The sequence below is a fragment of the Leptodactylus fuscus genome, chromosome 6, assembly GCF_031893055.1.
Source record: "Leptodactylus fuscus isolate aLepFus1 chromosome 6, aLepFus1.hap2, whole genome shotgun sequence".
Taxonomy (NCBI): domain Eukaryota; kingdom Metazoa; phylum Chordata; class Amphibia; order Anura; family Leptodactylidae; genus Leptodactylus; species Leptodactylus fuscus.
This window is the reverse complement of record NC_134270.1, coordinates 37,121,287-37,144,692: the sequence shown is the minus strand read 5'-3', so window position 1 is coordinate 37,144,692 and position 23,406 is coordinate 37,121,287. Positions and strand designations below refer to the sequence as shown.

Sequence of the window (23,406 nt, the reverse complement as noted above, 5' to 3'; positions counted from 1 at the left end):
GATTTCAAGGGAAAGCAGCAAGGGACAATACTTTTTTCAGGACTGTGAAAAAACAAAAGCAATGGCAATTCCACAGCCAAATCCGCAGAACCCACAGCAAAAGGATCGGTCTTATTAGTCCCATTGTGTCTGGGGTTATCAGAGGTCAAAGCCGCAGCAGAAAGCTGGATTTCTGCTGCAGGGTGCACAGGGCCAAAGTTTGAAGAAGGATCTAAGGCAGAGGACAACCTCAAAACCTTTCAACAACCTTTCTGCCTTGTGAAACTGATTAAAGGGAGTCTATCATTAGTCACATTTTTTCTCGATCACACATAAGAATAACCTTAAGAAAGGCTATTCTCCTACCTTTAGATGTCTTCTCCGCGCCGCCGTTTGGTAGAAATCCAGGTTTTCGTCAGTATACAAATGAGTTATCTCGCAGCAGTGGGGGGCGTTCCCAATGCTGTGAGAGAACTCTCCAGCGCCACCTCCGTCTTCTTCAGGAACAGCCTCTCTGTGCGTCTTCTTCCAGAGCTGGGGGTCAAACTTCTACACATGCACAGTCGGCTCTGCCATCGGGACTCGGGCAGAGTCGACTGCACATGCGCGCTGTCTTTTTTTTGCGGCTGCTTACCACAGCCTACTGTGTAAGCGGCCATAAGAAAATGGCCGCTTACACCAGGCGGGCATGCACAGTAGGCTCTGCCCGAGACCTAGAAGTTACAAGCCACTGCCGGAAGATGATAATGAAGAGGACGCTGCTGACGAAAATGGAAGCGGCTCTGGAGAGAGTTCTCTCGCAGCATTGGGGATGCCCCCAGTGCTGTTTGAGCGTTGAGGCCAGCCCCCAGTGCTGCGAGAGAACTCATTTGCATAGTGAGAAAAAACGGGATTGTAGGTGAATGGCGGAGCGGAGAAGACGATGAAAGGTAGGAGGAGCCAAAACGAGGAGTGGATTGAGAAGAAGGGACAAGAATTTCCTATATATTTTGCATGCCTTTAGTAGCCATTCTTGGCTTTGGCTGCAACAAAAAAAAAAAAAAAAAAAAAAAATCTGCTTTTCCACGTGGGGCCTCAGCCTAAATGGGGTTTTCTAACCCCAAAATTGAACTTTCATAGTAATGACCTATCCAAAAAGTCATGAGTATGTGATCTATTGGGGTCTGATACCTGGACCTGACATTGGTTACCTGTCTTTCAAGCAATAGAAGAAGTTCAGCAGTTCCCCAAAACCACCGCTATGTATTGCCAGGGGCTTCTCCATCGCTAATATTACTTGAATAGCTTCTACATACTGCAGATCTGTGCGGGATCTGGGTATTGAACGCCAACAGATCACTTATTGATGACCTATCCTGTGGATAGGTCATAGGCATAGAAATTCAATTTGGTGCTGGAAAATGCCTTCAAAGATGAGCTGTCACTTCTCCGGCTATGTCTATCTTTAGGAAACATTCACAATCCCCTATAACACCACAATTCTGGAGCATCTTTTCCCAGAATGCTGCTCTTCTGTTAACTTACCTGAAAATTTATGAACACAATAATTGCCCTTTAACATCCATTGATTTTATTCATAAATTTCCAAGGGGAACAACAGAGGGACATATCCAAGCAGAGGTCTAAGAAAAGATTCTTCAAACATACTCACTGAAAGATGTGCCAGAGAGGACAAGTCCTAAATAAGAAATCTATCCTCTTTATGCTATTCTAGGACTTTGTGCAACCCCTTGACTGTAAAGAAGTGGAAAGTAAGAACAGTTTGGAATAAAATATTCTCTCACCCTATCAAACTCGAGATCCTGCTCCCCGTGACACATCCACTTGTGTTTACAGATCTGCTCCATGGAGAGGCGCTTACTGGGCTCCAGAATCAGCATGTGTCTTATAAGATGCTCACATTCTGGAAGAAAGATCAAGGAGGACCATGACCACACATAGCACAATGCAGGGCTGACAATTTTCTCTGGTCTGCTATTCTGCTATCCAGAATTCCGGACCAGAACCATGGGAAATGGTCCCTTCACCTAAGTAGCCATCTATCAGTAATGGGAGCCTTTTCTTCTTTCTGGCACAGACCTATGTTCGCACATTTCCTAGATCATTGCACTAAATAATTTATAGCAGCTAGATCGCCATCTGCACTTTCCAAGATGATGCAGAATATGGATGTGACACTTAGCCCCTACCCTGTGTAAAACTTGACCAACCCACTTACCCTTGTCTAACAATAAACAGCAACCGGGCTGTATACCTTGCCAGAAGATGTCATGCGTCAGCGGCTACACAACAGCAGGTATGAGGAGGCGGCAGGCAGCGCCTATGGCTGCATATGTGCAGGTAACTAAGGCTGAAGTGGCTTGTTTTGCTTTCCAATAATGGTATGTAGGGTGCACGTTACATATGGGATCTAGCTCTGCTCGATGGGAATTGGTAAAAGGAGAAGATGTAGCTTTATTGCTTACTTTTAGACTACAATTACACAAACTCCAATACAAACCAATTACAAAGTGATAGATAGCCCAAGTATTGGATCTACTGCACTGGATACACTCCCATGGCCTCTGCAGTATATGGACGTCAGGTCCACTGTAGCATGCATGGATTTGTATCTGTCTGCTGAGGGAATTCGTTTGGTTTCTATGTTATAAGGGGAATGATGAGGCAACATGGTCTGATCTCTTGGTGTATATGAAGGTGTCCCCAGCAGAGGTCAGGTATCAGAAGAATCAGGCATGAAGAATTTCAACACGTCCAGTCCTTTTGTTTTCAAGGGAGTTAGGATAAGTTCACATGGGGTTTTTTTGGTCAGGATTTTGAGGCCAAATCCGCCTCAAAATTCTGACCAAAAAGACGGCTCCCATTGAAATCAATGTTCTGGGGGCTGGTTTGTTCCGGCTCCCGGACAAGGAAGCGAGATGCTCATTCTTTCAGGTGGATTTGCCTCACGACGTCCACCTGAAGACACTCCCTCCCGACTAGGCCCATTCATTTGGGCCTAATCCGGAGCGGAGTGCACAACTGGATGCCGGTGCAATGTACCGGCATCCACTCGCAGCTACCCGTATTTTGGTCCAGAACCCAAGGCGGCCTCCTCCTCAGGTTCCGGACCAAAACACCCCATGTGAACTTACTCTTAAGCAGCAGCGTCTCCCCTCTTCCAATTGAGTTGACTTGCTGAGTGTGCATGTCTGTGGGTAGGTTGAGAGGATTAGCTGTTGAACAAGACCAATTACTTGACAGATCCATGTTCAGACTGGTGACAATGGTCGGTGTATCATCTGGATTTGTCGGCTGAAATGAATTCATCTCAGGAAGTTATTTCGCTTCAGCCAAACTACTTTACTGCAAGACCATTTTTTCCAACTTGAACACGCCCATGTGAACCTTACAAGGAAGACGGGTCACAAGGAGGTCACTGCACAAACTTTACCTGTGGACATGAAGAAAGGGATCCGGAATTTCCCACTCAAGACCCTGGCCCGCAGGTTTTGTAAGGTGCTTCCATCAAATGGGAGAGCCCCGCACACCAACACGTACAAGACCACTCCCAAACTCTGCACAGAAAAAATGCAAAATATTAAACTGCAGGAAAAAAAAAAAGAAAAATCAGACAAATTTACATCAGTGTCAGACTACAAGTAACCGCACTGGTATTCGGTGGCGTTCCTGCCACGTGGGGCCCTGGCCTTAAAGGGATTGTCAAGCCTTTATGAAATATTGTATTACATAGAACATAATAATAGGCGACCATGTAATAAATGGCTCCGGTGAGATCCCCAGAGTGGGTGTCAGCAACTAACTTGGGGGTCCCGAGTGCGGATGTAATGAACTAGGACTGTGGCTTTCATAGCAATAGTGAAGGGTCCTGATGTGGAGATCTTCACTGATCTCTGGGCGGGAGAGGTAGTTGTGATGAAACTTCTATTCTACCACTTCTATTTTACAAGAAGAGCTGAATTGAGCTGATAAGACACAGAACTCCAACGATGGCTCCTGCCCCTTTCTTTGGGTACGGATTTCAGCACAAGCTCCCCCACCGATCCAAACTTCTAATGTGTCACATAACATGAAAAGATAGGCAGCCTTTAATAGGTGTCCCGAATCCTACGATTATTTAATGCTATTACTGAGCGGCCCATAAACACAACAAACCATTCCTCATCTCTCCCCAGGCAGCAGGCTTCAGCGGCAGCTCCGATCTATACAAGTCCCTAGGCGGATATTACTAGTGACGTCCCATCTGTGCTCGGGACCACTGCGGCCTCAGTGGTGACCTTACACAAATAGCTGGGGCCTGTAAACTGAAGACCAGAGGTGTCGTTGTTAGACATAGTGGCCTGGGGAGAGATTAGTTGTATTTTTTTGATGTTTACAGGCCATTCAGTAGCACTATAAAGTAATACAAAATATGAGATGGAACATCCCTTTAAACACAAGCTCTATTGTTTCTTTATCCAGTAGACTTGCTACTTACCCATATATCAACTTTGGGCCCTTCATATTCCTTTCCTTCAAAAAGTTCTGGCGCTGCATATGGGGGGCTGCCACACCAAGTCTTTAATAACTGCCCAGGGGTAAACCGGTTACTAAAACCAAAATCTGAAGGAGGAAAGAAATACAATTCTAGATTAAACCTGGTTATACAATGCACCTTGTAGTTTATGACCACATCTAGTATCTCAATTAGAAACAATGTGCATAAATGAAAAGTACAGATGAGTATAAGAAACATTATAATATATTTTATTAAAGAAATAGGTTTTCTTCTCCACTTTTCAGGCTGACTTACTTTCTACATATTAGTCTATGAAGAGGGGAGGGGTGAAGGAGGATTCTGGAAAAGACACAACTAATTATTGCTGCTACACTGGGCTCTTTCAACACTGATAGGCTTGTAGATAAGAGGCTACCAGTGCACAGAATGAGTCTCTTTCTCCATAGAGTTGTGTGAGAGCTGGATATGATTATGGAATCTCTGTAAAAATGGTTTAAAGCCCAACTCCAGCATTACTTATTACTCCTAAGCCCTGTAGTATAGAGCATAGTAATGTAAACTAAGCAATGCCCTCACTCACTGGATCTGTCACTTACTGTACTCAACCTGTGAATGGTTCCCCGACTGGTCATGTGACTGGTAGACTGCCCTGCCCATTCACACGCCAGTCAGAAGTCTCTGATCTCTATGCGAGTCTATGAGAGTGTAACATCCGGCCTTTCAGACTTGCATAGAAAGTGCGACTACCAGCTGGTGTGTGAATCTGGTGGAGACAACCATTGTAAAGTCCACCCAGTTAGTAAATGCACCGTTCACATTACACTAGTAGTAAATACTTCTGTAGCGGGGCTATAGATAAGAATCAGACCACCGTCCTTATATTGGAAGTGTACTTTATATTGTAAAGCGAGAACCTGACAAAAATATGAAAGAATACCAAACATAAAAAATATACAAAAAGAAAAAGACTACAAATATCCCCCCGTGTCTCCCTTCATCTCCCGCAGTTGTTTTGTGTTCCATTTTGTTTCATATTACAATTAGAAGCGTTATCCTTAGGACAATCAAAGATCAGCGTGGGCCCCATAACCAAGTCCGAGGCCGATCAGCTGTTTGAGGATTGAGCTGGTGAGCGCTACACTCCTCGGTACTTATCAAGCTTAGCACCATACTTGCTTGGTATCACAGATCGGCCTATTCATTTGAATGGGACTGAGCTGAAAACAGACCATGTGACTGGGCCGTAAGGAAGGCAGGACTACAGCTAATGCCATATTCACACAACTGAAGTACAGTTTTACGGACGCATGTAATCCATTTTCATGGATCACTCATATATACAGTATATATATAAATCTATTGATGGATCTGTGAAGATGGGAAATAGTTCTATTTTTTTTTTTTTTTTTAACGGATCAGTTAAAACACAGGTTGTGTGAATAGATGCGTTAATGTCTACGGGGCCGTGCGCAGGCCATTATTACAACAGATAGCACACGGTCGGATAACCCTGTCGTTTGAATAAGCACTAAGAGTGAAAAGGGAGACATCCGAGACATAAAAGCAACAGAAAAAGCCTTTGCCGTTCACTTCTGTCACATCTGAGGCCTTCACAAAATCGGGGAAAGATAAATAGAAAAACAAGCGAGCTGCTTGGAGCAGTCCTGACAGTAGATCAGCGTTTCCATCCTACTCATCAGATGACGGGGCTGAGCTGCTGCCAAAGCAAACAGCAGATGGGAGGATCTGCAGCGTTTCCAGAGCAGCTCCCAGCCGCAGGATTCCCAGGAACAGTCACTTCCCTCATCCCTCGCAATAAACTCAATCCTACCAAAGGCCCGACTAGGACATGGAGGGTCAGCCCTGTGACAACCGAACATTGTATAGGCCGGCCTTCAACCACAATCTCCTTCTACACACAAAGGCACAGAACAAAATATCCTAAACAACTTTACGTTGTTTTTGTTTTGTCACAAACTGCAACTAAAAAACAGAGAAATATGCTAAGGCCCCTTTCGCACGGGGCACAGGATGGTGTATTTTGTTCCTGATTTTGACGTGGGAAGCCGCATCTGAATAGGACCAAAATGCGCCTGCTGCGGCTTCCCGCTCCGGAGTAGGCCCAAATGAATGGGCCTGGCCCGGAGGGTGCTGCCATGAGGCGGACGCCGCAGCTGAAGGAGCCGTAGAATCCACCTCAAGAAAGGGCAGCTAGTGGTCTACATAGAGGAGGCAGATTTTGAGGAGGATTCAGTGCCAAAATCCTCCTCCTCTTGCCCCTTCCAAGTCCTATGTCTGGCTGTAAACCAACTGGCTGCAGCAGGAGCCTCCCCCTCCACATAGCAGGTAAAGATGGCTATTACCTACCTCCCAGACCCCCTCCCCCCATATGCAATTTGCAAGGAAGGTGTCTAAGAACAACTTCTCCCCCACTCCCTGTTGAAGACACACGTGTATTCGGCCAAGCTGAGTGCGCATTTCTAGAGCCGACAGCTACGTAAATGAAATGAGCAGGCCTTACATCGCTTGCAGCTGTGTGCCATCTATCCAATGTGTGAACACTCGCATACCCACCTGTGACCTCTAGTAATAATAGTATAGAATAAAACACAGTAAAAAGAGGTAAGAAGGTTAAAGGTTGCGAGTCAGGCTTCCCTGTAAAGCTACTGCCCTTTCCTAAAGGGATATCACCCCCACCATCCTCTTCCTCCCTCAGCACGTGACTGTCAGGATCGACAGAACTTGTGACCGAGTCCAGAAGACGAAACACAAGATGCGAGGCGCGGTGTACTGTGTGTTACAGGTTATACACACATCACATTCCAGCGAGAGGTGACAATATATCCATCACTCAGATTAGTCATTGGCAATGGCTCCAAGTACAGGTCACATTCAGACAATCCCAAAGTATAACGAAACACAACATTTTTATTATTTCCTTGGGCTGCTGCCAAGAGAGAGGAAAAGAACTAGAAATCCATCTTCACTCCTCCATAAGTTACTCTAGTAGAGGACAAGGGCCTACTGAATGGGAGGAATGACAAATGTTATTAGGCTCTGTTCACATCTGCAGTCCATCACAAGGGACTGTTGTATTTGACAGAAAAATAGAACTGCAGGCAATTCTGTCTCTTTCGCTAAATGTCAGTCGCCTTGTTGGAACCCAATATACCCAATAAACCAATGTGGTCCATTGGGCAGGATGTGTGTCAGGTATGACACAGATCTACAATACAGATGTGTGTACCGGGTCTACGGCTACAGCTGAATGCCGGCCCCGGCCACTGATGCTTCACCCACAAATCACTACAGGCTGCTTCTGCAAGGCCTGGAACAATATCCAGATGAAATTCATTGATGTATCGGTGGCCAGGGGAGGGAATGTGGTAATGTGTCAATGTCCTTACGGGATACTAATGAACCAATCACTACTTAAATACTTAAAAGAGGTAATGCACCTATAAAAAAAAAAGAAAAAAAAAGGATTATATATATTAAAACGTTACTGAATAGTGCCCACCTGACCTGGTGCTCTATCAGTCCTTCAGGCCTTTGTGTACAAGTGCCCATCATATGGCAACAGTATAGGTGACGTATTTGAGGCCAATTTCAAACAACCACCTTCAACCCATGAAATGCAGACTATACGTTGGCTATAACTAGCAGAACAAACATGGTGCCCGGACGCAGACTGCCAGTATCATAGCTATCTATGATGCTAGGAGCCCCTGACTCCTGGTCGGACCACTGTCTACCTGTGCTGTAGTCATGTTTAAGAAGGGGCAGCAGTCTGGTGGGGAGGCATGGACACCTAGCAGCGTAGATCACTATTAAGGTGGGATTCTGATTCCCAAGACTGGGTTCATTCCGTGTTCATAGTCTGTATCTCATGAACCATGGCCATCTGAAATCGGTCTTACAGGCATCATTGCTCCACACCATGCCGTCAGTATTGTGGCAAGTGACCACTATGGACAACATGCCAGCCACTAGTAAACAAAGACCAGGCTGCCGTCCAAGCGTCAGCGCTTGATCACTGGCGCAATGGAAATGCAGCTGTGTAATGGAAACAAGTGCCAGATCATACAAGACTCTTCAGTATCTAATTTGGGAGTAAAGTTTTTTTTTAACGGACATTTTTCTTTGTATTTTATTGGGATTTATTTTTTTTTGTCAGTACAGGGGTATTGGTTAAGGGGCCCTACGTATTGCTCCCTAAACTACAGCAGCTCGTGGACAGGCTGCCGATTTGGGGTCTGATGACAGGCCGATTTATACAGGCTCAGTCAAGTCACATTACAAGAAGGAGATTCGAAAGTCGGACCTAAAAATAAGATCCTACTTCACTCATCCAATGTCAAAAGCAATTCCCGTGCAATGACGTCCATGTTCTTACCTCCGACGTCTAGACATGCATGGTGGAGCAGATCACCCTATTTCCATCTACGTACCTGCAATCTTTATATTTAGGTTCGCGTCCAGCAACAAATTCTCGGCTTTCAGATCTCGGTGTACGATATTCCTACAGTGACAGAAGTGGACGGCGGTGACAATCTGCTTAAACTTCTTGCGTGCTTCTTTCTCCGCCATACGACCGTGAGCCACGAGGTGATCTGTCGTACAAGAGAGGACTGTTAGACGGCTGGGGTATTTTCCAAAAAATTTAAATCTCAAAAGTTTATGGGCAAATTTTCGATTTGAATCTCTTTTTCAACTCACTTATGTAACATAACACAGATTAGGACGGGTTCACATCTGCGCCCCGGTCTCTGCTTTGTGGGTTTCCGTCTTCTCCCGACAGGAGACTTAAACGCGGCATTCAGTGTCTGACCGTGAGCGTCTTCTGGTCTCTGTGGCGAAACCTTTTTTTTTTTTTTTTTTTTTTTTTTTTTTAACCCGGACACAAAGTCCTGCACGTCCGACTTTGTGTCTAGTTTAAAAAAAAAAAAAACTGTTTCGCTGCGGAGAGGCAGAAGACGCTCACCGGCGGACACTTTCCAAACACATTCAAGTGAATGGGTTTGCAAACTGACTGCCGGTTTCCGTCTCCTGTCCAGTTTCTCGGGCAAAATTCAGAAACCTGAAAGCAGAGACCGGCGCAGGTGTGAACCCGCCCTAAGACAACTGTAATAAAATGAACTGAAGACTTGCAAAAAACACACATTAGGCTATGTTCACACAGTTCAAATACATAACAGAAAAACCCCAAATTATCCCTATATCCAATATGGTCACCTGCAGAAACTGCCCCGAAACCGCGACTAGAATTGGCATGCAGCTTCCCTCCCCTATGATCTAGTATTCAGTTCTATTCATAGGAAAGTCTTTGTCATATAAACTTATTGGAAAAAAACTTCAGGACTAAGTTTTTTTTCATGCAGATTGCACAGCAGAAAATGCAAAAAAAAGACATATGAAGTGTGAACATGCCCTAAGGGGAACTGGAAAAAGGGCTATTCCCATGAATATAACCAGATTTAGGATTGTAGATAAACATTTTAACAATTAGAAAGAATGAAAAAACGTGCAGAGTTTTAAAGCTTTTCTCTAACCATCTTATTGGATTGTTGGTAATGGATAAGACTACAAATGAAACATTTCTACGGTCCGAGATGTCAGAAAAACAGCCATGATTTCCATAGTGTGGACAGAATATCACAGGCACATATATGAGAGGATAACCCGGTCACAATAGGGAAACCACGGCTGGGTTTAGAGTGTTGAAAGTTCCTGCATTCATGGTCATATGTATTGGCAATTGATGGATAGAAATATTACAAAATGGCGCTACATGAGGGCTCAGTGTTTAGCACTGCAGCCTTGCAGCGCTGGAGTCCTGGGTACGAATCCCGCCAGGAACAACATCTGCAAGGAGTTTGTATGTTCTCTCCGTGTTTGCATGGATTTCCTCCCATTCTACAAAGACATTCTGATAGGGAAAAAAATGTACATTGTGACCCCTATATGGGGCTCACAATATACAAAAAAATACAAAATTTGCAGAGTTTTTATAGACTTTTTTTTCTATCTGCAAACATGTTTAATTTTTAATTATCTACTAATTTAAATCTAGTTCTATAATGAGCCGTCTACCTACTGCAACTGCAAGTCTGACATCTAGAGGCCAAAGGGGTGAGCTGCACTGCCTGCCAATATCATTTTCTAAATTAACAAATTATAATTAAACGAGACCACACCAAAGCACGTGCATCAAAATATCACTGGATATTCAGGAAAAGAAAATTATTTGCGGCAAAACCTCTCCGGTAGGGAATATTGAAGCCGTGTCCTACATGTCCCAGTAGGCCTTACTATTCCCTAACTGACCATGGACAAGCAGGATCCTAGATCTGGTGTCCGTAGTTTCTGCCTATAGACATCCACCGATCAGAACGGTCATATCAGATTAGAAATCTCTCTCATTCCCGCGTATCCAAATCCAGATTTTCTTCACTTATGGGATGAAAAGCTGAAAACCAGATCGATCCCCACCCGGACAAGCATGTATTGTTAGGAGACAGGACTGGATGGGCCTGATGTGGGAGACTCCCAAATAGGACAAAGATGTGAAGATCCAAGATGTCAATGACACAGATTATACAGATTGTTATGGCAGTGGCTGCCCCATGACGGGTGACTGACAATCCCATCAATCCTATATTGGTCACAGATCCACCAGAAGCTAACAGGATTACTGCTTCATGCTTTAGGACATATTCACATGCAAGAGATTAGATACAGAAATACTGAAAGTGTCTCGACATTTTAGCAGTATCTGAAGCTGAATTTCCTGCGCGGAAATTTCTGCAACAAATCTGCGGTGTGTATATCCTTGAGGCGTATCACCAATTGTAAAACATGAATGAATCGTGCGGGGGAGCACAAGAAACCTTGTGACAGATATTATTAAAGAGGACCTTTCATGTCCTCGGGCACATGCGGTTTTATATACCGCTAGAAAGCAGACCGTGCGCTGAATTGTTGTGCCCCGGGGGTGGATGCCTCTTCTCCCCACTGTCAGAAGGGCGCTCCTCACAGCTGGGCAGTAAGGAACTACCTAACAATACAGGGCTATGGACTAGTACAGTCAGTGGGGGCTTTCCTTAGAGCAGCGATGGCACTAGACTGTCAGGAATGCCCTTCTGACAGTGGGGAGAGATTGGTGCTGAAATTAATGGCACGGATATCTCCGGCCCCGGGACTCATAACAGGAAAGCCAATGGTGCACTGAATTCAGCACACTGTCTGCTTTCTAATGGTATACAAACAGCATATGTATGAGGACATGAAGGGTCCTCAGGCGGTTTGTGCTGAATTCAATGCACTGTCAGCTTACCCGTTACATGCCCCCGGGCTGGAGATATCGGTGCCATTTCTCACAGCCCAGCTAGACTACCAGGAACGCCCTTCTGACAGTGGGCAGATATCGGTAACGGCAGCGATATCTCCAGCCCGGAGGCACATCATGGGAAAGCTGACGGTGCACTGACTCCAGTACAGTGGTATATACAACCGCATGCGCAGGAGGACATGAAAGCTCCTCTGACTGTTTCCTCTCCACTTATTAGGCTGCTCTCCTCCTGCAGCTCTTAGTGCGCCTTGTCCTACTCCTCCACCTCCCCTCTCCATAGACTAATATGTAAAATGTAATGCTGCCTGATACGGGAAAGGAATCATATTTCTATCAGATACATTACAAGGGTTGTTCTATTCGCCTGTACTATGCATTTATGAAAGTTGTTATAGAATTGGAGTTTTGCTTTAAGTCCCCTTGCAGTGAATGTGCATGTCCTACTCCTATCCCTCCTCTTCTGTGAGTCTTATGCCTCCTTCTCCCCAGCTGTTCCTCTTCCCACAAGATCCATGTATGTCTGGCATATCTATTTGATGTGCTATAAATGTCTAATGAGTAGGGGTCTGTTTGATGAGCCTCCCACTGATTCCAAGAACAGGGGTACACCATCCCTAGTGTCTACCAGGGGGCTGCTCCAACATCTATGGGAGATAGTGAGTGAATATTTATGGGGCTTTAAATGCATTAAAGGGGTTATATAAGCAGGGTGTGGGGAGTCTAACCAGTGCATTCCCTACCAATAGACACAACAGAGCAGCTGTTCCTCTCTTATTCCTCCTAGAAATGTAAGAACACATTAAAAGCTGGATGTTACCTTTTGCAGTGTCTAAGGGAGGTTTCCCTGACTGTATAGTGTCTGACTGTGCAAAGACAAACCCCAAAATAGTTGCACCAAGCTGTCAGACCTCTAGGAGGAACGACACAAAATTATACAAAAAACACGTTCCAGAATTAGTCAATGAAAAATAGAATTATTCCCGGAAATAGACATGTAAGGAGAGGAGGCAGAAGCACTTTAATGGAGAATAAAACTAGTGCAAGTGGGGTACACAATGTCCTCAAGGTCTGGATCCATGACCCTGTTCTAGCTGTACCGGGTTCTATGGGGATCGTGTACGGCCCGCTTGTCCCACCATGATATTCGAGAATACCAGCTGCCCTCTGCTTATGGATGAGAATAAGCATTGCCTAACTAATGGGGTCTGCTCTCAAACAACCTATGACAGAAAACTAATGCCACCATTAAAGGCCCGGCTCCTTACTGACACTGAGGGTGAAGGCAGATCATATACAAATACAGGAATCTGTCTCATGTTGTATAAGTCGCCTTATAACTGGTTATACAGGTGTATTATACCTCAAATTCAACTCTAAATTCCAGCAAGAATCTGCCAGATATTGTTTTCAATGAAGTCAATGGGAGCTGCAGTACCAACATTCAACCACTATACAGAGAGTGGCACCACATGCTTCCAGTGTACGGACATATATAATATGGACATTAGGAGCACCGGTGCTCAACCGCTCTATAGAGACCAATGTACGGACGAAAATAGTTCAGACATCAGGAGTTGCCCCAACACCGACCATCTGTACAGGAACACTTCCAATTTCCACCGTGTGATCATACCCTTACCCTGACCATTAGGGACTACTGCTACCATGGAGGGGGTTACGTAATCTACCATGTTCAGGTAGGTGGTCATTGTCAGCAGGACCCACGGATTCTCAGCACAACATTGCCCAGAGTACCGGCTTGCCTCCTTGCCATAGAGAATCCTGGTGCCATCTCATGCCCAGGTTTGTGAGGCTCTGTTGCAGAGGACGTGGCTCGGCGCCTGCACAGCCCCATACATAACCAGCTATGACGCCCTGAAGTTCTTCCTATCACAGTCAGCACTAGCTTTCTTAGCTACGTGTGCTATAGTAGACCACATGCGTGTAAAAACCAAGCTTCAGATTCTCAGGCTGATAATAGGTATTAGAAGGGACAATCTCGGGGCTCCTCCAGCTCCATTGCAGTAGCCACAACCATCCCGCACTTTGGGAAGGAACGTCGGCCATTAGATTGAGGAGAGGAGACCTATTTATAGGGGTGGCTGCTGTAGGAATGCAAGAAAACCAAATTGTTTCTTTGCAGCAAGAATATTTGGCCAGGCAGGAGGAGGGTGCACGGGAGGCAGGGAGCTGTGCTAACAAGAAGGGCTCAGAACACGATGTTCAGCCAAGTAAAGGGGGGCAATGGGATCCCCTAACACCTCCAGAAATTAGGACATTCAGCTAGCGCTTCACTGTTTCCTTTTTAATCCCCTTGTTTTTTTGTTTTGTTTTTTAATCCAGCAGCAAGTGATAGCTTAATACCGGAGCCGAAATCCGTCACAGTGATAAGGCGACAATGCGATGAAGCGAACCCCAATAACCGCCAATTTCTGTTAACTCACTATGGCCCCGATGGAAGGAGATGGGTTAAGAGATATTATGACTCCCACACGCATGATACATCCTGTTTACAGAGTGAGGCTGCTGCATGCACCACGGACCCGTATCTCATTACCAGTCACGCGGCTTAATTAACCCCTTCTTCTCCGGGGGGGGAGACGATTGTACATGCTCCCAGACACGCAGCAGAAGACTTGAGGTATGAGCCTCTTAGATCTGGCTGCGGATAACATACCTCAAGCGATACAGATAGCAGGCAGCTGCCCCTGCGCAAAACTCAATCTCCATAGTTGTAGGCATCGACTGCCATGACGTATCGTAAACTAGGAGCAGGTAAGGAAGTTTCACCGTTATCACAACTTACGCCGGCTCACATTTGCACATGGGTTTCCATTCGGGGGAACAGAAACCTAATCCGCTTAAAAAAAGTGGTCAACTTATGAAACCAGCGGACCCCACAGACTAAAATGGGGTCCGTGTGGGCGAAAAATGCGGAGATAAAAGCGGTGAGGGGAATGGAATCCCCATACGGAGTGGCAAGCGCAAATGTGAACTGAGCATAATCCTCAAAACCGCAAGGCCTGAGCCCTCCCCCATTTTAAAGAGTGGCTGTCACACCAGCTGCCGCTCCATTCAACTGTATGGACCTGGTAAAGACCACTTACCAAATATCTCCCCTCCGCTGGCATACTCTGTCACCAGGTAGATCATCCTTTCAGTTTCCATCACCTGTAGCAGAAAGACGAAATACGCAGAATTAACAAAAAGGAGAGACACAAAATAAACTCAATGACGGTGCGGTTTGTTTTCATATTAACCCTGCTGCCCTCCTAGCTTCCATTACTGTCAGCGGCACATCCACCATTACACTACAGGATGTGCTACCCACAGACGAATTCTGCACCATAAGAAATGCGACTTATAACAAAAAAAAGTGAATTATCCTTGGATTTCTTTCCATACTTCTGCTAAACAAGGATCAGAAACTATCATTTGAGAGATTGATGCCTTGTGTAAAATGCTCTCATACAAGACGCAAAAACCAAAAGGGGGTTCATGTCCATAAAGCTCCTGTGTGCACAACCTATGGCTTAGTGCCTATCCAGACGTCCATAGAAGAACTTGGTCGCTCATCTCCAAGATTGTTGGTAGCTACTCTGAACTGAAGGCACAAGATTACCGTATATATCATGGTCCAGTTCAGACTAGCTGCGATGGGTCCGCAAGGATTGAATGGGCCCCTTACAATGAATATTATAGGACCAGAGAATAAAGATTACTTATTGCAATATTAAACATTGCCCATTCCAAGATCTCTTATTCCATAGAAGTCATCGTGGTTTACCTTAAGTGGATGGAAATCTGTCCTGCCATAGGATTCTCTATCACAAGAAAGTGCAGATCTACTAGAAGTAAACCTTGGAAGACAACCAGCAGAGATCTTAAGGAATGGATACAGAAGTTACACCTCTGTAAGTTTTCATTCCGCTAGGTAATCTTTACTTACTGATATGGTAATGTCCCTTTCACCTTGATATTTATATAGATGGGTGTCGCCTTTCCTGTAAGAATAGGTTTTTTCTGTTTCTCATACAATGTCATCCCCTGACAGAATCCAACACGGTAGAAAACATTGACCAATTCTTTCTATTGCACCTGTTGCCAGAAAGTTGCTTTCCAGCTCATCAGATCTTGCCTTCCCTGCCATTTCCTCGCCTTCCTGTTGTCATTTCCAGTACGGGAATGAAAAGGAGGAAGATGCAAGTAAAAGGGGGTTTAAAGCCTTTGGTAAATCACGCCATAGAGTGAAAAAAACAAAAAAAAGATTAAAAAAAGAAAGTTTCCAGTATACACACTAACATGTTTGTACCATTTTGCACTATTATAATTGGATGCCCAAAAACTTATATAGACTATGTGCGGTGGTTTTTTTAGTTACTTTTATGAGAACTCGACAAAGCACTATTAAGGGATAAAACGCTGACTTCATGCCACTAACTTACAGGAGATTTAAAGGGATCCCATCATTGGATACCCTTTTTTTCCTAACACGTAGGAATAGCCTTAGACTGCGCATGCTGGTGGCCATAAGAAAATAGCCGCTTACACAGTAAGCTGGTGTAAACAGCCATTTTCTTGTGGCCCGCGCATGCGCAGTCAGCTCTGCCTGAGATCCAATGGCAGAGCCGACTACGCATGCCTGGAAGATTGAAACCCAGGACGGAAGACGACGCAAGGAGAGGCCGTTCCAAAAGAAGATGGAGGGGATTTCCCTTGTAGCATTGGGGACGCCTCCAGTGCTGCGAGAGAACTCATTTGCATACCGAAGAAAATCCGGATTTCTACCAAACGGCGGCTGGAGAAGACAACTAAAGATAGGAGAAGAATAGCCTTTCTTAAAGGCTATTCCTACGTGTTAGTCAGAAAAAAAGGGTATCCAATGATAGGATCCCTTTAAATCATTAGTCTAGTAACAGGCACAGGAATGATATGCATGCTCGTGTCTACAGGATATGATCATCTACTGTTTTATTTCCTCAGACCTTGCTCCTTGGCTGCTTTCTAGCTCAGACTCCTCAGGACAGATGTGATATATGACTACTGTCTAGCTACTGTACTTACAGGGAGGCTGTGGTAGTCTTAGCCACGCCCCCTTATCACTGCTCCTTCTGATTGGCTGCTGTGTATAAACACAAGTCTATCACAGGCCGCACAGGAAGTCAGTGCTGGGAGAGCGGCTATCAATTACATAGAAGGCAGGATTGTTATAAAGCACCAGTCAGACAAAGATGCAAAAAGATGCGCGTTATATGAACAAGCCATTGAACTCAATGGCTAACTACATTTTACACGTGTATTTGTACACGTGTAAAATGGACAGAATACACGGAGTGCAGACCGAATACACAGAGCGTAAACTCCATGTGAAGACACCCTGAGCGCGCGTTTACTCCGTGTGATTGGACCGTAAGACTCCTGGCAGATGTATTTTGTCACAAGTCTGAGAGCGGATCTACCCTTTGTACAAAAGTATGGGGCTTTGGAGAGAGAGCTACCGTAGCTACAGCTATCCAAAGTGTATGGCCTGTACACCATGGAGAAGAAGGGTCTCGCGTCATCTACATTGACATCAATGCTGGAGATCAGGATTCCCTGCAATGGTCAGTACAGTCCGCTAACACCCTGTGGCAGTATGGGGACGAGGTGCAAAGCTGCATTGGTGGTGGGATTATAATATACAGTATTACGCAGTATGGACTCTCACAAATGGTGGGCAAGAATGTTAACTGGTTATCATAAACTTTCTTCTACAAAGCAATTACTTTGTACTTGGATATCAAAATCAAGTCGTGATAACGTTTACTAGGTGACCAGCAAATACCCGATAAACCTGCCGAGTAGGTCTGATAATCACGTTGTATTTATTCAGTGATGTCTGATATGAAGCCTATCTATAAACAGTAGGTCAACATGAATGAATCGGAGCTGCTCCACTCTGGTGTAAGGACAGACGAGATTTATACATCATGTCATGCCTGCCTTTCCCCACAGATGTTAGGGCTTGAACGCTGTTTGTACAGAGCCTAGGTTTAGTGTATAGATCTAGAAAGATACTGGCATATATGTCAAACATATTCACGAGGCCCAAAAGAGACCAGTATACCTTTATTCCCTATACAAAATGTATATCGCACATCAGCACATTCAGCATAGCGGTTCCGGTCTAAATCACCACTATAAGAAGTCAGAAGACAGAATAGATCCTCTTAAGGGGCTGCGCAAGATTAGAAAACATGGCTGCTTTCTTCTCCCAGGAAGTGACCTCTTGTCCTTTGGTCACTTGGCAAAGCCACAGTTATAATAAAAGAGTTGCAGAACGGCCATGTGACAAAGGGGTGTGATGTCATTTTCTGAGAAGAAAGCAGCCATGTTTTCAAATCCTATACAGCCCCTTTCATGTGTATAGGAGCAAACAACTACCTAATGCGTACAGCTAGCCTAAGACTGTCAGTGAGCAAGTTTTCATTTAAAGGAATTCTACCACTAAAACGCTGGTTTTTCTGCTTTAGACGTCGGAATAGCCTTTAGAAAGGCTATTCGTCTCTTACCTTTAGATGTGGTCTCCGCCGCGCTGTTCCTTAGAAATACCGGGTTTTACCAGTATGCTAAAGAGTTCTCCGCAGCAATGAGGGCGGGCCGCAGCGCTCAGACAGCGATGGGGGCGTCCCCACTGCTGCCCCAGACCCTCTCTCCAGCGACACCTTCTTCTTCACCTGCATCCTCGCTCTCTCTGTCGTCTTCCTTCTTCATTAGCTCTGACGCCTGCCTAGTCTTGCGGCCTCGAAAATATGGCCGACGGCTCTACCGGTGTCTCGCTGGCAGAGCCGACTGCGCAGGCGTCAGAGCTTACGAAGAAGGAAGACGACAGAGATGGGGAGGATGCAAGTGAAGAAGGCGGCGTCGCTGGAGAGAGGGTCTCGGGCAGCAGTGGGGACGCCCCCATCACCGTTTGAGAGCTGGGGCCCACCCTCATTGCTGCGGAGAGCTCATTAGCATACCGGTAAAAACCGGTATTTCTAAGGAACGGCACGGCGGAGACCACGTCTAAAGGTAAGAGACGAATAGCCTTTCTAAAGGCTATTCCGACGTCTAAAGCACAAAAACCAGCGTTTTAGTGGTAGAATCCCTTTAAGTCCAGAATGCGCTGAGATTTAGTTGAATTTTTTTAGGTTAATTCTGAGGTAAGCGACACTGATGTATAAATGACATACCTGATATAGTCGGATAATATGGGGGTGGCAAAGCATCTTCATGATCTGTACCTCACGGAAAATTTTCTTCAGGTTTTCATCATCCAGCTTGGTCTTATCAATGATCTTGATGGCAACCTTGGAATTAATAAGAAAAGAAAAAAGGTTTAGCCACAATTGTTAAGTAACAGGCAGAAATAAGTCAATGTACACGTTGTCTTAGAAAATATACAGATTTTACAATGTCTTACGCAAATCCCATATCACTGTAGTGGTCCTATTATGTGGAAATTTTTCAATCAAAAAACCTTCTGGCAAGGAAATGACAACTCCCTGGATAACCCCTTTAATAATTATTTTAGGACTCCCGTCTCTTATTTCTAGACCACTCCATGCCACCGAATATTGGTTTTTGGAAATTCACATATCAGAAATCCTGACTGGATAGCTATATCCTTTCGTTCATGGCACGGATGTTGAGTCAATGTGGGGAGATTCACGTCCATGGATTCAGATGACTGTCCAGCCCTACACTGGGGCATCTTTGCATAGGCTGGTGGTTTAGTACCCCCAAAACCTGCAGGCAGGTTCCCCTTAAAGAGACTGCATGAGAAATCAAAAGACAACCTTGTCTGCGAGATGTCTGACTCTTGAGTGGGGCTGCGCTGCAATACCAGACACAACCTGTGGACCAAAGTGGCAGAGTTTTTGGAAGTCTGTAATTCTTTACACTCTTGTAAACACATAAGACGACTATAAAGGTAATTCCTAATGTAATGCGATGACATGTTATATGCAGGAGAGTCAGACCATTCCCTAGAGAGCACGAAGCTCCTAGAAATTTGCTATGGGAAATTAAGTTCCTGGGATTTCTTCTACTGAGGTCATGGAATATCTTACTGCCTGGATACTGAATTCGTCATTATGGCATCTGAAGGTTTCAGATCTAATGGAAGGGAACTTAAGGGAACCTTAAAAATACAAGCTAAAATAAGCAAAAAAGAGGTTCGTCCATAACTGGATCGGATCCATAATCACTGGGTCCCCCACTAATCATGAAATTAAAGGGGTTCCTGGGTCTCCCACGTAAATGGAGTGGCAGTGTGCAGGCATGACCACTTCATGTACTCCCATGGGACTAAGGTTCCAGGCACGTGTGTCCCAGACTTCCCGTGTACACGATCTCCGAGCGTTATCTATGATGCTAAAAGTCCTGGATAAGTTCCATGCGGCCATGACACACACTGCAGCTTACTATATATAAGGCCTCACAGGGGGGCGAGAGGTATTCATGTTACAGCTGATGAATGAAAGTTACAGCTACGGAAACGTCATCTGAGACGCTTACAAGTAGGTCAGTAAAGCCTGAGCACATAGGCAGCCATCTTGGCGTGCAAACAGAACCACCTTTATCATGTGACCATGAGATTAACTGCGGTGTGATAAGTGAATTGGTGCCGGACAGGCCCCTCTCCCCACAACATCCCGTCATGGTGTTTGCAAGTGCAATGAATGGAGCATTTGTTTAGTAGGGATCGGCCCCTTCGCAGAACAGGAGGGCAGGCCGGGGCCGAGCAGGCGTCTTCTGTGCCCCCTCACCTATTTCCCTCGCAGGCCATATAACCTTTAACAAGACTATTCTGCTAGGGAAGTAAAATCACCATTTTATAGTAGGTTTTATTTTATTTTTATAAAATTTGGAACATAGGTAAAGACGGTAAGAAATGGAGTGTGTCATAACAGGATTTATGATGGGAAACACTCGGCGAATATTTAACCCCCTCCTACTCAGCATGTCAATTCACCACAGTCTGGTTGGTAAATGCGGCCTATACGCAGACTGTGTCTCAGACCAAGCACGGCAGGCCCAGAGGACTTTGTTAGGCCTCAGTCATCAGTACCCCATGATCCTTATACAGGCATGTGAATGGGAAAACTGTTCTAACACTATGGTCACGACTGACCACAGCTCTAGACAATCCCGGGCACTTCAGCTGAAGCCCAGCTAGCCATTGACATCAGGTTTCCGCACCGGTCCAACTTAGGAGCCCATTCGATCACTGTGCATATCTGTGTATCAAGGTGCTCAACCCAACTCGGTACCTTGAACTACAGTTATGGGGAGGTGCAGGAAGGGGTTAAAGGGAACCAAATGCTGTTCTATCTGCAGGCAGCATGTTATAGAGCAGGAGGAGCTGAGCAGATTGATATATAGCTTTATGGGATATAGATTCAGTATAGCCTGTCATTTATCTATTGAGATCGCTGCTCGTTCTAAGTTGAGAAGGCGGAGCTATCAGTGTAAACAGAAACCTAGGACCGCCTCCTAGACTTCTTTACATAGCAATATCACAGATCTTAATGGATAAATGACAGGTTACACTGAATCTTTTCAGACAAAACTATACATCAATCTGCTCAGCTCCTCCAGCTGTATAACATGCCGCCTGCAGATTAGATGCATTTTTCAGGCGACAGGATCCCTTTAAAGTCCAAACTAGTGGATGAAAGAATATATGTGGGGGTTGGGGGGGGGGGGGGGGAATTAAATTCTGACAGGACTCCTAAGCCCATGAAAGCCTTGTCTACCTGTCCACACGCAGTCACTGGAGGACACAGGAAGGGGTTACTCCTTTCTGGCAGATATGCTACATTTTAGTGCTAGGAAACAATTAAGTGTGTGTGTGTGTGGGGGGGGGGGGGGGGGGGCTTTTTTTTTTTTTTGCCCCAATATAGAAAGGGCATGGAGGGGAGGCTCCTGCTGCAGCTAGTTGTCTAAAAGTGAGGAGAAGAAGGGTAGACAAGGTTCAGCTTTTTGGACACAAACAAATAGAAAAAAATTCTTGTGTAAGTTTTAACAGGCATATAACACAAAACAGGACCAAAAGAGTTGGGGGAAGGGGATCACAAAGGACATCTTTAGATCCTATCAATATTATAATATTGGATGTTAGTCAATCACACAAAAACAGCTGAACGGATTTGAATGAAATTTGGCACATAGATAGATTGTAACCTCGATTAACACATAGGCCACTTTTTATCCCGGTAAATGACTTGGCTTCAAGACTGTTATGAATTTATGTTCACATACTATTTACACTGCTCTTGCAGCAGCTTATCTCAGGTTCTGACAACGCCAGGTCTGTTATCTCTCTGTGTAAACACACACTAACCCTCAGTCCATTCTGTACATTCATTTGTATATTATCTGATCTGCTGCAGGCAGTGCTGACGCACTGGATGGGAAAACACCCTTAATCCAAATAGGCAGTTTGCCAATTTTAAACATGTTGGGAAAAAGAAAATCTAATTTACCGCAAAATTGTAAAACAACGAAAGTTGTGAAGGTAGCCAGAAGTCAGTTCTCTTCAAGCGGAGCCCAGGGGGATCATCGATGCCAACAACACACTCATTATATGGCGTCCCAGCAAGCTGCTGAGATGCCGGAACAATCACGGGCACAGCGCAAGGAATGAGTTCAGTGGCAAGCCAGCTTGACACCTGCAGAAACGCCGGAGCAGGCAGATCATCAACGACAACAACACGTTCATTATATAGCGTCCCAGCGAGCTGCTGAGATGCCGGAACAATCACAGGCACGGCGTGAGGAACGAGTTCAGCAGGACAGCTTTAGAGCTGCCGAAAAGCCAGAGCAGGCAAACCATTGACGGCAGCAATTTGCTGAAAAGAAGGCGGATCATCAACGCCAACAATCCGCAGACGAAGTCGCGGGCAGAGGCTAGTATTTTTATAATTATTTAGTGTGCATTTTCCTTTAAGGTCACCATACGCTGACATAATGTCACCATCAGGGACTGTCCACACTCCCTGGGGTATTTACTTCCCTTTCACAGAAGGAAAGGGTGGAAGTATTTATATCTCCCAGAGATTTACAACCTCTTATAAATTCTTGTTTTGGCAGGCGTCTGATAACGGTGCTGATTAATACCCCCTATAAGGCGCAATTATCAGAATGGCACCAATATTTCCTTCCCTCCTCCTAATGGCCTCCGTCAGACATTTTCCCTCATTACGATCTGGGCCTGGAACTACTAAATCTAATTCCCATTATTTTATTAAGGTAACCCCCAGAATCAGAGGCGTTGGCCAGCCACTTAGCTCCTCCCTTGTATGGAAATAACAGAGGGGTCTCGAGCTCATGGCAGGATATTGGACATTGTTTGGGGGTTTTTTATAGTGTTCTGCCAAGTTTTCAACAAATATGATTTTTTTAGAAGTCTATGCAAAACTGATGCTTTTCCAATTATCAGTTTTTATTCTGATACATACATATATATATATATACACACACACACACACACACACACATATATACAGTATATATATATTTATTTTTTTATGGGTGCATGCAGTAAAAACAT

The 23,406-nt window shown here is 44.9% G+C and overlaps 3 protein-coding genes across 3 annotated transcripts in view; all 3 read right to left on the bottom strand.

Moving 5' to 3' along the window:
- Positions 1 to 23,406, bottom strand: part of LOC142210521 (uncharacterized) — a 297,487-nt gene that overhangs the window by 155,464 nt on the left and 118,617 nt on the right. The gene's annotated exons all lie outside the window — the stretch shown is intronic.
- The window catches only part of LOC142210524 (uncharacterized), a 219,996-nt gene that overhangs the window by 133,414 nt on the left and 63,176 nt on the right, over positions 1 to 23,406 (bottom strand). The window lies entirely within an intron of this gene.
- SIK3 (SIK family kinase 3) overlaps positions 1 to 23,406 on the bottom strand; it is an 81,535-nt gene that overhangs the window by 24,712 nt on the left and 33,417 nt on the right. The window contains exons 2-7 of the mRNA XM_075279727.1: positions 19,043 to 19,159; positions 14,936 to 14,999; positions 8,929 to 9,090; positions 4,457 to 4,581; positions 3,413 to 3,536; positions 1,764 to 1,882 (exon numbers count right to left, since the gene is read on the bottom strand). Of these exons, the coding sequence (XP_075135828.1) occupies positions 1,764 to 1,882; positions 3,413 to 3,536; positions 4,457 to 4,581; positions 8,929 to 9,090; positions 14,936 to 14,999; positions 19,043 to 19,159 (711 nt within the window). The remainder of the gene's footprint in view (positions 1 to 1,763; positions 1,883 to 3,412; positions 3,537 to 4,456; positions 4,582 to 8,928; positions 9,091 to 14,935; positions 15,000 to 19,042; positions 19,160 to 23,406) is intronic.